This window comes from Myotis yumanensis, unplaced genomic scaffold, assembly GCF_028538775.1.
Source record: "Myotis yumanensis isolate MYYU_CA2020_CCGP unplaced genomic scaffold, mMyoYum1.0.hap1 SCAF_8, whole genome shotgun sequence".
NCBI lineage: Eukaryota > Metazoa > Chordata > Mammalia > Chiroptera > Vespertilionidae > Myotis > Myotis yumanensis.
The window spans coordinates 21,947,292-21,960,937 of NW_027223759.1; the positions used below are offsets into that span (position 1 = coordinate 21,947,292).

The 13,646-nt window shown below is 54.2% G+C and overlaps 1 protein-coding gene across 1 annotated transcript; it reads right to left on the bottom strand.

Moving 5' to 3' along the window:
* Positions 1-4,807: 4,807 nt before the first annotated feature.
* Positions 4,808-8,159, bottom strand: FEV (FEV transcription factor, ETS family member). The gene is made up of 3 exons (XM_070423316.1): positions 8,108-8,159; positions 7,309-7,383; positions 4,808-5,394 (listed from the first exon to the last, which is right to left on the bottom strand). Exons 1-3 carry the CDS (start codon positions 8,157-8,159, stop codon positions 4,808-4,810), a joined length of 714 nt encoding a protein of 237 aa, XP_070279417.1.
* Between the last annotated feature and the right edge of the window lie 5,487 nt (positions 8,160-13,646).

Consider the following 13,646-nt stretch of genomic DNA (forward strand, 5'->3'; position numbering starts at 1 on the left):
TAGTATATTGTAGCTCTGTCATCTCTTAGGAACTAGTCTTCCTCTGAATCCAAGTGGCAGAAAGGAAATAAGAGTATGGAGAAGGCAGATCCAATTCTAAATGCTTTGGTCTGGGAGCAACACTTATTGTTTTATTCATATTCCATTAGCAAAAACAAGGAGGGCTGGGCCCAGCCAGCGTAGCTCAGTGGTTGAGCATTGACCTATGAACCAGGTGGTCACGGTTCAAATTCCCAGTCAGGGCACATGCCCGGGTTGCAGGCTTAATCCCAAGTGTGGGGCACGCAGGAGGCAGCTGATCAATGATTCTTTCTCATCATTAATGTTTCTCTCTCTCACTCTCCCTTCCTCTCTAAAAACAAAACAAAACAAGGAGGGCTGGGATTTTAGACTCTGTATGGACAATCACTTCTCAGTGGCAACTCTACTGTACAAAATGAGGAGCATGCAACTCAAAGGGAGAGCTAGCTGTGTCCGCCACATTGAGAGAAATAATATTAGGATATTATTTGGGTACTATTAAATGTGAGAATTATGGTAAGTGTTATTGCTAATATTATTTTTATTTAATCCACACAATAACCATGGATGTAAGTGCTACTATTATCCACATTTTGTAGGAGAAAACTAAGTCCTCTAACAATGTAGACATATTCCCAAACTCACACATCTGGTAACTGGCTGAAATCTTATAAATTATAAATTCAGTACATTCTCTTGTTACTCCATAAAGAAATGAAGGATGTCCTGAATATAGGGGGCAGAGCCATGCCATGGTGGCTATAACCAGTGAAGAGGGCGGTTCTTGGTGAAGCTTGCCAGTTGGGCCCAGGACAAGGTCTGGATCGGCTAGGAAACATAGGTGTAACCACTCAAGTTTCTTCCCAGGGTACATACATGGTGAGCATTTGATTGGGACTAGTGAGGAAGAGGCAGGTGTTGCTTTGTTTGGGATTTTGTTTGTTTGTTTTTCTAATAATAGAAAACCAAGGTATTTATATAATCATTTAAACCTTATCAGGTAGGTTCTGTTAGTATCATATTCATTTTACAGATGGGCTGATTGTGGCACAAATAAGTAACTTGAGGTCACACAGCTAATAAGTGACAGAACTAGTGCTCAAATCCAGGAAGTCCAGCCCCAGAGCCCTTGCTTTTTTTTACGTTCATTTTTGTTTACAATGAACGTAAAGAAGGAAATAGCAAACAGGATCCAGTGGGAGAGAATTGTCAGAAAAAGTCACAGTCAATGGGACATTGGGCTAATTTCTTGTGGACATGAGACCCACCATCCCAGGACAGAGGAGTCAGGGAGAAATCCCACTGACCAAACTAGGTAGGAATTGCCACCAAAATCAAGGCGCATTCAGATTCGCAGCTCCACACCAGAGTCCAGTGATCTACTCTGAGCTTGTAGGAACACAATTGGGAAAGTGAAGGTTTGCAAAAGACAATGGGCAACAAAACAGCCTCTGCTTTGTTCTTCATCAGCTGAGGGCCCTAACTAAGGACCCTCAGAAAACAAGCCATCACCTCATTCATTATAATCAACCATTTCTGCTATGATTAGACAGTTAGACCAAGTACACCTGCAATAGCCAAGCAGCAGGTCACATGTACATGCAAAAGAAGTGCTCCAAGAAGGCCCGGCAGGAGGGGATCTGGTGTGACGGTGAGGACTTGAGCTCTGGGGTGACAGGCTTGGCCAGTCACTTAACTTCTCCAAGCCTCAGTTTCCTCATCTGAAAATAGAGGTAGCCACCTCCACCTGGCAAGGCTGTGGCCAGATAAAGGAGATGCCACTGGAAAGCAATAACACAGGCAGAGCCTGGCAAGAGTCAGGGTCAGTAAGTGGTAGGGCACAGTGTTATTATTAGCGGCACTACTTGTTATGAATTATAAACAAGGTGGGAAACAAGCAAAAGTCAAGTGCATTTTAAAGACACGCTGAAGGGGAGATAAAGGCCAGAGAAGCAGAAGGTCCTAAGAAAAGTACATCACAGCAGCCATTTTATGTCTGCCTATGGTCACAGGAGCTAACGGATGTGAAAGTGTTCTGCAAGCCTCACTGCCCTAGATGGCATCACTGCTCTGTGATTGTGCAGGTCTCAAGCAGTGTGGACATGGACATCCACACACGGTGTGCTACTTGGGCTTTTTAAAATATATATATTTTTATTGATTTCAGAGAGGAAGGGAGAGGGAGGGAGAGATAGAAACATCAATGATGAGAGAAAATCATTGATCGGCTGTCTCCTGCATACCCCCTACTAGGGATTGAGCCTGCAACCCAGGCATATGCCCTTGACCAGAATCAAACTGTCAGCAGGCTGACTCTCTATCCACTGAGCCAAACCAGCTAAGGTCAGTTGGGCTTTTGATTCCATCTGCACATGGAGGCAAGTGGAGCTTGGCTGAATGGAGCACGCATTACAGGAGGAGACACGGGTTTGTGTAATCCTAGGGGTTGGGGGAGGGTTTGACATTATAAGCAAGGTTACCAAGGGCCACTGAGGACTATGGAGAAACCAATCAGAGCAAGTCACTAAGGACTCCTTCCCTGGCTCATCTGCTCCCTGGAATACATGAGCCCACCCTCCCACCCATGATGTCTACATGACGTGGAACATACCACCCCAAATGCTAAGTGACTAGAGCAGGCTACCATTACATTCTAAAAGGCAGGAAATTATGACAAAGAGATATGAATAAAGCCTCTGTATAATGGGACTGTAGGGGACTTTTTCCCATTCTTCATTACACTCTCATCAACTAATGTTTAATGGGGGCCTGATGTGTGTATTTTCCAACTTTTCTATGCTGAGTGTGTGTTATTTGGAAAGTCAGGAAAATAAAATGAAAAGAAAGCAAGACTCTCTCCCTAGTGGACCTGCCTGGTTTCATCAGCCCTCTGGGAAGGGACATTCAGGCTCTGGCTGCACTAACTGTCCAGCCTTCCACCTGCATTTCTCCTTCCTTCCTACAGGGCTTAGGAAAATCTCCCAAACTGCCTGTAGGAGCCCAGGCATTCTCCCACCAACCAGCGAGGAGCCTTTGGTCCAGGAAGAGATGTGCCCTGGGAAAGAAACACCAGAACCAAGAGGAAGGAGGAGCGAGGAGATTGCCTAGTTGTGCAGCTCGAGGTCCCAGCTATCACTTCAGGTACCTTCCCCGGTGTTGTTTCCATCTATGGGGACATGTTTAAGGCAGTTTTCCTGCCAATACGTTTTTTAAAAGGCGCCGAGAGAACGTAAGAGCCGTGGTCCCCTTGGGAGCAGCATTCAGAAGGGCCTCTAGATGGCGAGGGAAAAGACCCAGCCAGAAGAAGGAAACACTTGACTCACTTCTCAGGCTTCCACATTCCTGAGGTCAAACCTGGAGTGCAGGGCTGGGGTTCCCTCTTTTCTCCCTCCTTTCTGAAGTCTCGGTGTCCTCCAGCCTTCGGTGGGGGACGACGACACACCTGAGGCTCCAACACACCTCGCCCCAGCAAAGCCTTCCAAGGTTTTAGCTGCAAAACCTGGCCCGGAAGTACCCTCCTCCAACCAGCAGAGGGCGCGCGCCACTCGCGAGAAGGCGGGTACACAACAAGCCCTGGCTGGAAGTGGCCAGGCGAGGAAGGCGGAGGGGTCCCTCCTGAAAATGAGACGGCAGATCCAGAGAGAACGATGGAGATGTCTGGGCAGGGCGGCGGCTTGTGAGTGAGGGTGAGAGAGAGAAGTCTGAGTGAGGGTTAGAAGTGGATGAAATGGGAGACTGAGGAAAGATTGAGTTTGTGTTTTGTGGAGATGAGACGAAGTAGGACGGAGGTTAGGATGAGATGAGGGGCAGGTGAAGGATGGGTGAGATGGGAAACGGTGAGATGACCATGTGTGTTGGGATGAAATTGGGATAAAGTAGGGTGAAGGTGTGAGTGGAAGGCAGGGTGAGGCAGACTGAGGTCGGCTGCAAGGTGAGTGTGTGTGTGGGTGGGGGGGAGTGTATCTGGAACATGGCACCTCCCTCTTGGCTGGGCCCATCACCATGGGCTCCTCCCTCCCCTCCAGTAGCAAGCACCCCAGCCTCTTTGCCCTCGATCTCTCCAGCTCTTCTTTGGCAGGCCTTTCTGCTCAGGCCTACGCTGGGCATCTCACTTCTTTCCTCCCTGAAACAAGGTTCTGGTGAAGCAAGGAATTGAGAGAGGAGGCAGCAGAGAACTTGGGAGCTTTAATGGGTCTGGAACGGAATAGAAACACACCAAGCCTGTCCAGCCGAGAGAATAGAGGTGGGAGGGAGGGGCCCCAAAGCTCGTAGGTAAGTCATGGGGGCAGTGGCCCTGACCAAGCTTGCTGAAGTGCCCAGGAGGAGAAGGTGGCCTGTGAGAGGCCTCCGCCCTACTGGGGTCGGGGCAGCTCCATGGGGAAGAGAAAATATGAGAAAAGATTTGGAATTCAAAAGAGAGGGGGGTCTTAATGGAGGGGGCTTCCCGGAGCCAGGCCTAAGCACAGGTGGATGAGAGGAAACAACAGGGAAATCTGAAAACCTCCCGTCAGGGATCTGAGGTCTAGAAGAAGATGGAAGTTAGAGGAAGTGGGGGGACACAGTCACCCTCCCCTAGGGGTTGGGAGGTGGGGTGAGGGGAATCAGCTGTTAAAGGAAGATTGAGACGGTTTCAGATCCGTTCTCCCGGGGCTGGGTGCGGCGAATGGAGTCAAATCTGAAGTCAAAGGAACGGTGGGGAGGCGTGGGGACTCCTCCCCTGGACGTAGATGGGACTGAGGGCGGGCCTGGGCGTCTGGGAGAGGCCTCGCGCCACCCCGCCGCCGGTCTAGTGGTAATGGCCCCCCAAGTGCGAGGCGGCGGCTACCGCGCCGAAAGGCCCGGGCGGGGGCTGCAAACCGGGGCTGGGGTAGAGCGCAGCGGTGGCGGCGGCGGTGGCGGCGGGGCCCGGGCCCGGCCAGTAGGAGAAGCCGGTGGGCGCGACGCCGGCAGAGGCGGCCATGAGGTTGAGTTTGGAGAGGCCGGGGAAGGGCAGCGGGGCCAGGCCGGCCGGCAGCTTGTAGAGTGCGCCGTCCTGGGCTGCGGCAGCAGCTGCAGCCGCGGCGGCGGCGGCCTGGGCGTGCGTCGGGGGCGGCTGGCAGGCCTGCGCCAAGCCCTGGAAATCGAAGCGGTAAGCGTAGCGCTTGCCGTGCACCTTGCTCATGATGTTCTTGTCGTAGTAGTAGCGCAGCGCGCGGCTCAGCTTGTCGTAGTTCATGTTGGGCTTGCTCTTGCGCTCGCCCCAGCGCCGCGCCACCTCGTCCGGGTCCGTGAGCTTGAACTCGCCGTGGCCACCCTCCCACGCGATGCAGCCTGCGTTGGCACGGTCCGCCAGCAACTCCAGCAAAAACTGCCACAGCTGGATCTGCCCACTGCCTGTGGGGAGGGGGTCGTCAGCCACGGGCGGGATGGGGGGCTGGAGGTGGGGAAAGGGGTGAGAGGAGACGGGAGACCAACCCAGCTGGAGGGGCGGGCCAGGGAGGGGCTGATCAGCAAAGCTGTCCTAGTCGTGACCGCCTTTTCCACAATAGAAACACAGCCTCCACTTAGGAGGACCAAGGCCCGCCAGCGCCTGGCTTTGTGAGAACTGGGAGCAAGGGCGAAGCATCACCTCCTCTGCAAGGAGGCAGCCTTGCAGCAAGACACTGGGCTCCCTAAGGTGAGCAAGGACAGGATATCAGCCCCTGCGGTCACTTGGGCCTGAGTCCTAATTGGAGCAGAGCCTGCACAACCATGGGGGTAGCCTGCCCAGGTGTTTAAACTGCCACATCCCAGCTGGACCATATACCGAGAGCCAGAGAGAGGAGACCACCATGCAACAGGACCACCCTGGCCACTGGACAACGCCCAGCCCCTAAAGGCATATAGTCAGTCTGCTGGCCGCCTGAGCTGGGGAAGAGGTGGTGGGTGGTTTCTTTGCTGCATAACTCAGACAGGAATGGGGACAGGGGCCCCCAGGCATGAGAAGAAGGGCAGCTTCTGAAGGCTCTCTACCTTCCTATACCCCTCCACTCCGCCCCCTCCCCACTCCTCCCACAGTCTGGCGCTGAATAGGTTGGGCCTCTTTTTCGGAACAGGCGGGATTCCTGGCCTGCAAAGTTGCTATACTTCCCCGGGAGATGCACAGCTCTGAGGAGAGGGGCTGAGACTGGGAAACCGACACGCTTAGCTCCCTGCCTTCTCCCATCTTTGGTTCACCTCCAGGCTCTTCTGCCTTCTCCCTGTTCTGGGGTTGTTGGAAGTGACAAGGAGGTTTCCCCAGATATTAGTGTGAGGAGAGTCAAATGCCCCAGAGCTCCCACTCCCCTGTATTGGAGCCTCAATCAGACAAGCAGAGACAAATCTTGATATACACCCACCCCCACCCCCTTTTAGAATAAAATGGATTTTTCTCAAAGTCTGATTTCATCCAATCGAGCCTGGGGAACCTCTCTTTCTTTTTCAACGACTCGCTCAGAACTCAGATGCTGCCCCCCATAATTTCAACCACAATCCCTCCACAAGAGCCCAGAGAGAAGCTGCCTGGCTCCAGGTAGGGAGCGTTGGGTTTTAGGTCAGAAGCAAAGGGGGTTTGGGTAAAAATGTGCAGCTGGTACAGATGCAGAGCACCATCGGAGGCCTGGAAAGGCCTTCCTGATGGAAGTCCTGTTCCCCTTTGAATAAAACTGTTGCCGGCCTTGTTTTTATGATTAACTGCAACCATGCAGTTTAGGGTACCGACTGGATGGGGAGCTGTAGGGAGGCTTTGCCTGCAAGGCCAGCCAAGCCCCACCAGCAAGGCAAAGCAGAAGGTAATGCAGCCACCGCGGAGAGCTGGCCTTGAACATAGGAATCCACAGCAATGACCCAGGGGACTTGGCGGGAAAAGCCTGGCCGCTGCGGGTCAGTGAGTCAGGTAGGTGCCAGTGGTGCTAGTGGTCAGGGAGTAAATCTTCTGGTCTCTTTCTTTGCCCAGTGGTGCCAGGGCCTTGTGCTCCTGTTGCTAGCAAGGAAAGGATGCCAAGCACCTCAGCCTGTCCCCAGAAGAGTGAGTGGGGGCCAGGATCCTCTCCCTCAGCCCTGAAATTTGGAAGTTGCAAGAGCTCAGGCCAAGTGAATGCGTGTCCCCCACCCCCCGCCTGCCCGCCCATTCTTCCCACAATTATGCCCGGACCCTCCGATTCCTAGAGCGCTGCAGTGCACATCCCTTCCACCCCCTGTTCTGGTAGCGGTGCCGCCTGTCCTTGGGTGGATGCCCTGGCTCCCATCCTCTGTCTTCGCCCCCCGTACCCAGTCCACCAGCCAGCTCACCTTTTTGTACCGCAGGGCTCAGCGGCCCCCACCCCGGGCTCTTCCCCTCCTTGAAGAGACCTTCTCCGACCGGATCTGTGGCAGCAGAAGAAAACAGTCAGAGGGACCTTAGGCGGAGGTTGCGGGCTTGACCCAAAGGGCCCCGCGGCCAAGGCTCCAGAAGGGGCGTGAGGCTGGGGGCCCGAGCTGCCCGGCTCCTCCTCCCGGAGCCTGGCCCGGGCGGGCGCGCGCCGCGCTGAGCCCCTCCATAACGCCCAAGTCAGGAAACGCGTCCAGGAAAAAGGAAATCCGCTTTCCGAACGGGCCGGCGGGAGCCTTATAAAGCCAAGCCGGGGCTGCGTCTGTCGAGCCGGAGCGCGGGGAGCCCATCGGAGAGAAGAGGAGGGCGCCTGGAAGGCTGGGCCGGTGGGAACACTGGGAGCACGGAGGTGAGGAGCCACGAGGGTGCAGGGGCGGCGCCCGGCCGACTACAACCTCCCAGCGCTGCACGCGCACCGAGTCCCCACCACATCGAAGACCGCTGTTCCCCCTCAGGCTTTTTCAGCCCCCGAGCTGGCGCCCTCGGCCTCCCAGTCTCCCAATCTGCTCACTTCGAGTCTTCTAGACCTCACATGAAAGCCCCACAGCTCTCCATCTGTCTTTGCCGTCCTCCAATGCCCTAGATGGCTCAGTCCTTCAACGATCCGAATCTCTGGACTGCACCCCTTCCCTTGGACCCCAACAATCCCTTTCCCACGTCCCAGATTAGACTTCCAGCCCCGGGTCCCGGTGCCTCCAGCCCCCAGCTGGTCCCTGGTACCTGGCAGGTACATGTTGATCAGCAGGGGCTGGGAGGCGCCGCTCTGTCTCATCGCCGCCCGAGGCTGGGTGGTGGGAGGTTTGGGGGGGGGGGTGAGAGAGGGGGGACGCGTCAGGCTTTGCGCTCTGGGGTACTGATCTCCGCCCGATGCGACCGCGGGTACTTGGGAGATGAAGACAGCGCCAGGTCCGGCAGGGCCTGGCGGGAGGGGGCTGGCCGGGTGAAGCGGGGATGGAGGGGGTCCTGGAGCCACGCTCCCAGCTACCAGGCAGCTTGGAACCCTCCGGCCCCCGGCGCGGGCAGGGGCCGCAATTTCCGTTTTAATTAAAGCGCTGTCGCCTCGGCCCCCGGGACCCCGCCCCCGCCCCTCTTATCGCCCCATCGCAATAAAGTCTCCAACACGCCGTGCTGTAGCCAAGCGCACCCGGCAGCCCCCCGCGCCCCGCAGCCGGGAGACGCGCGGGGGGATGGGCCTGGGCCTTGCGCTCTGACAGGGGTCAGGAGCGCGTTTCTTTTCCGCCTCCCTGAGTCTTAGCAAACATTGGTGGGGTGGAGTACGCGGCCCCACCTCGGACCTTCAGGGCCACAGTTCCTGCTACCCGACCATTCCCGCCCCCCTCACCGCTTCACTCTCCTCCCCCTTCTTCCTCCCACCCCCACCCGGGTTCCCGTCTCCAGGCTGCGTTATCTGCATCTTCACTTTTAAATTTCCGCTTCCCTCCCTCTCTCCTGTCGCTGCGCTCCCAGGCCGGGCAGCCGTGGCTCCCTTTATCTCCGCACCCCTCCTCCCCAAGCCTTCTCCCTCCAACTCCTCTCCCACTCTCTGCTCTTCCCTGGAGACCCAATCTCCTTCCCTGTCTGCCTTTCCAGGGCTCCCAGGCCTCTGGGCCCGCGCGGGGCGTCTTCCCCACAACTGCAGTGGGTTGCCCCTCCCCCCTTTCTGGGTCTCTTCCGTTTAGTCTCTCCTCCTGCCTCCACTCTCTCTCCCTCCTGTCTCTCTCCCCCTTTTCTCATTCATTTGTTCCCCATTAATTTGTGGCATACAGTAAGCTCATGAGCCCCCTTCCCCTTCCACCACAATGACGGCTCTCCCAGCCTTCCCATACCATGTCATCCCAGCCTACATCCACCCTCACAACTGCTGCCATCCTGGCTATCCCTAAATCACTTGGGAATTGGCACCTTACTCTTACAAGAGTAAAGGGGCTAAAACAGGGTTGTGTACTGTACAAGGCCCCCAACTCAGGGGGAGTGGAGACTGAAATCCACTCTGAAAAAGTGGCAAAGATGCTGATTGTGTATTAGCCAAGCTGATGTGCTTCCCAGGGGCTTGGAGGCTCTGGGCACTTGTGGGTCTTCCTAACTCTGGAAAGGCTGCCAAGGAGGGGTGCTGGCTAAAGGCTCTGGGCCAGGAGCCACCTGCAGCCATGAAGCGCCTGGTGGCTACTGTTGGAATTGGTACCCTTCAGGCCTTTTTCTCCCACTACTTGAGCCCAGGAGGTGATGAGGCCTGGGACTCCAGGGCACATGGATTAGAATGGGCAAGTTTTCTGTAGGATCCTGGTTCTGGGGTGCCTGACTGAGAATGGCTGGAAAGTCTAACGTGGTGGGTTCTTGCTGTTACTGCCAGTGTTTGTCTTTACTGGTGGAGGGTGTTTTCTTAGCACTTCCCCAGATAGAAAGTAAGGAGCAGGTGGTCAGAGCCTGGAGACACCAAGGTTCAGTCACTTAATGCTCTCATCAGAGAGGCTTCCCAGCATGAGCAGTCTATCCAGACATCCCAGCTCTAAACTGGTGATGGATCAGCATCTCAGGTTCTGAGCCCCTGCCTCACTGAGGACTCAGGTGTTAAAAGGGTAGGTGGGCTCCAGGAAGAATTTGTGCGGGTGTTGGATGGGGGGTAAGTGGGAGGGTAGGGGATGGGCAAGTGTGTGTGGGTGGTAGATGAGAGTTGGCCTTTAACTCCATCTGGATCTTGGCTGTATTGGTAAGGAATTGTCTTCCTCTACCCGCTTTGGCCTTTGGCTGAGTGCAGCCAATGAGCAAGTTTCAGGCAGGGTGCAGGTCCCACAGGGTTCTGCAAACCACCAGTCTGCTTGGAATGGGCCTCTGCAGCCCCCACACCTTTGTTGTCAGTGTGGGGAGCAGAGTCTGACCCCCAGGTCTGGGAAAACAAAAGCTGTTACAAATATTAGCTTCCCCAACTCCCTTGTTGTACAGGTGAGGACACTGATACTTAGAGACAGATAATGCCCTGTTCAGGGTCACACTGCCAGTTTCTGAAGCCATCTTGACCTTTCCAGCAGCCACAGACCCTCCCAGAGAGAGAACAGCTCAACTGATGGTAGAGACCAGATCTTTCTTTGCCCATTGTCTGCTTCCCAAAACCGAGTGGGGAGATAGGCCTGCTGGGCTCTGAGGCCAGTTTGTCTGGGTTCAACTCTGGGTCTCATTTCCAAGTGTGACTTTTGGAAAAGTTACATAATCTCTCCACCTTAGTCTCTTCATCTGTAAAATGGGGATTATAGTACCTATTACACAGGATTATAAGGCTTATACAACACATGCTGACTGCTCAGACAAGGCTCTCTCTAAGCATTTAGCTATTGTTACTGCTACTATCCCCCAAAGAGACAGGAGCCTGTGACTAGGCAGGAACCCCAGGCTCCTTTGGGGCCCAGAAAAGTTTGGAGCTTTTCTGAGGCCTGAGGCTTTAAGCCACAGCTTAGGTCAGCCTCCACTTAGCATGGATTGGGGTCAAGAGCCCCTGTTCAAGTCACCAATTAAGTGGGTAGCCTCACTGAGGCTTCTCCCTCTCAGAGGAGGTCCAGTTTTTTTATTGGTGAAATGGATGAAGCATGGAGTGTTAGGAGAATCATCTGCAATAGACCCCACCTAGAACGCTGTCCCTTGGTTTCTGGACCTAACTCTGGGATCCATGGGGCGGGGTGGGGGTGGGGGGGGCAAGGAAAGGAAAGGATGGTCCTAATTGACTGCCCCAGTGCTTTTCCATAACACCACAAGCATTTTCAGGGGGTTCTCAACGAATCATCCAAACATCCCTGTGACACAGATAAGGCAGGGATCACTAGCCCCAGTTTACAAAAGAGGGAATCGAAGCTCAGGGGTGATATGTGATTGGGTCTGACTTCCGGTGTTCTGACATCTAGTTCAGGGCTCTTCCCCCAGGGAGCAGATGCCTGACTGCACAGCTGGACCCTCGGGGACTTCCAGGTCCAAGTCTGACTGTTTTCCCACATCACCCTGCCTCCCCTCAGTTGGGGCAATGATCTGAGCCACCCCTCCGCATTGATAAGCCCACTAGGGGCTGGAAAACACAAGCATTCCTGAGGGAGGGACATGATGAGAGGAGTCCCCAGAGCCTTGGAGGTCCTGCCTATGTGGGACTGAGGGTGTTATTACCTGGACAAAAGAGGAAACTAGGAAGAAACTACATTGGTGGCAGGGGCTCTGGTGGCTGCTGCCACACTCAGTCCTGCCATGTCTGTGGGCTTCTGCTACCTGCTCCATAACCCAGGCTCACTGTAGTCAGTGGCTGAGGGTTTGCCTCTCCAGCTCACCAGTTCTCCTAAGAGTGGGAAGGAAGAGGAAGAATGAAGAGTGAGTTGTTTGGAACAGTAGAGAGGAGGGGTATGAAAGTGCTTTGTAAATGCTGGAGTTCAAACAATGTGAGGGATCATTATTATTCAGACAAAGGGTCTGGAGGCTCTGTTCAGAGAGAGGAAGTCTCCCCCTTAGAAGGTCTGGTAGCCAGTGAAACCTCCCACTAATTCCTCCTCTCACACTCTTGCTTTTCTGTAAGGCAGAGATTTTATAAGGCTGGGAAAAGGATGCAAGCTTCTCTAGCCAAAAAGGGAGGGAGGTGACAATAAAGACTGGAAATGCCGTAGGGGTTAAAGTTGAACCCAACAGAGCTCCTGCACAGAGGCCCTGCCCTGCATGATGGTGCCTGTCCCAGGACTGACATGCAGCATTAAATCCTGCTGTGGAGCTGTGTGCACTCCAACCAGGGGATGGCAACAGTGCCGTGTGGCCACAGTGTCCATCCCAAGCTCATGGGCCTTCACCAAGGAGTGGTGTGGGACTAGTTGTAGGTAACAGGATACCCAAGACTCTTCCCAGCAGTTTCCTCTCAGCCCCATGAGTCTAGCCACACACTAATTCAGTAATGCTCCATAATCAAAGGTCCTGAAGCCTGAAGGGAAAGTCAGGTTGGCAGGGAAGGACCCTCAGAAAGATGAGGATGGAAATCACAAAGCAAGACACAAAAAAAGAGGCAAGAGGGCAGGCAGGTTCAGGAGGCTTTATTGAGGGTCCTCAGGAGAGGTGTTGGGGCCATATGGCCTATTGCTGTACTCTTCAAATGGACTGCAGCTGCCCAGTATGGACCTGTGTGCCAAATTCGCTGTAGGTATGGAGCTCCCTGCCATGCTAGTCCTGCTCTAATACATACTGGTAACCCTGGTAGCCTGGGTATTGGTAGGCCACCCACCTAGACCAGGGAGGGCAAAAGGGTGGTAAGTAGGCTCTGCCCCTGCCCCATCAATGTCCTCCATTCATAGTAGTCCTCCTTTCACAGTTCCCAACCCTCAGCTCCAACACCATTGCTTTCCTACATAGATCTCTTCCTGCCCTGCTCACTGGTCCACATCTTCCTATCACCTTCCTGACCATGTCCCCTATTCCTGCCCTCCACTCCCTCCTCATCCAAGTTTTTAATAATTTCCCCATCCCTATATTGTTCCCCTGACTCCTATGACCTGTGCCTCCCTCCCAGACAATCTCCACCATTTCACTTTCTTCTGCTTCCCTCCAAGTCTCCCATCACCTCTCTTCCCTCTGTCCTCCAGTCTCCAACATCTCTCTTACTATGTCTTTTAGCATGCCCATTACCTTTCCTCATTCTCCTCTCTGTTCTTCTCATCTCCCTTATTCCAGTCCCAGGACTCACGCTTCAGAGCTGACTTTAAGGGAACCCACATCCCTACTGGCCCAACCCATGGAGGGCAGGGATGGGTAGTCATGACTGTGTTCAAACCTGCAACCCTGGAAGTTGTCCCCCTCAAATAGTGTCACAGGGCTGTCACTGTGGTTCTGAGGCACAGAAAGGTAGGGGTCAGCCCTCCAAAGAGGTGTTAATGGGTACATTCTCAGCATCACTCCCCCCACATCACTGCCAACACAGATTGTGCAGATAATTAGGCTCCACAAACACTCCTGGCAGTTATTCCATTAGCTTCCTAGCAGCCTGAAAAGCTGGGGTGCTCAGAGATTCCCAATCTGGTCTCCTCTATGACTTTGGATTGAGGTGGTGAGACTGAAAGGGGTGTCCCAGAGACCCTTCCAGGTCAGGGCTGGAAAGTATCTTGTGACATTGACCTGTTTTTCATGAGGAAAATTAGAAGTCTTGAGAGAAATCTGGTCCATTAATGAAGACAGTTTCCCTAAGGGCCTCATTGACTAACCCAATCCCCTGCCCAGAACCCTGGGCAGCCCAACTAATGGGTTGGATGGCAGA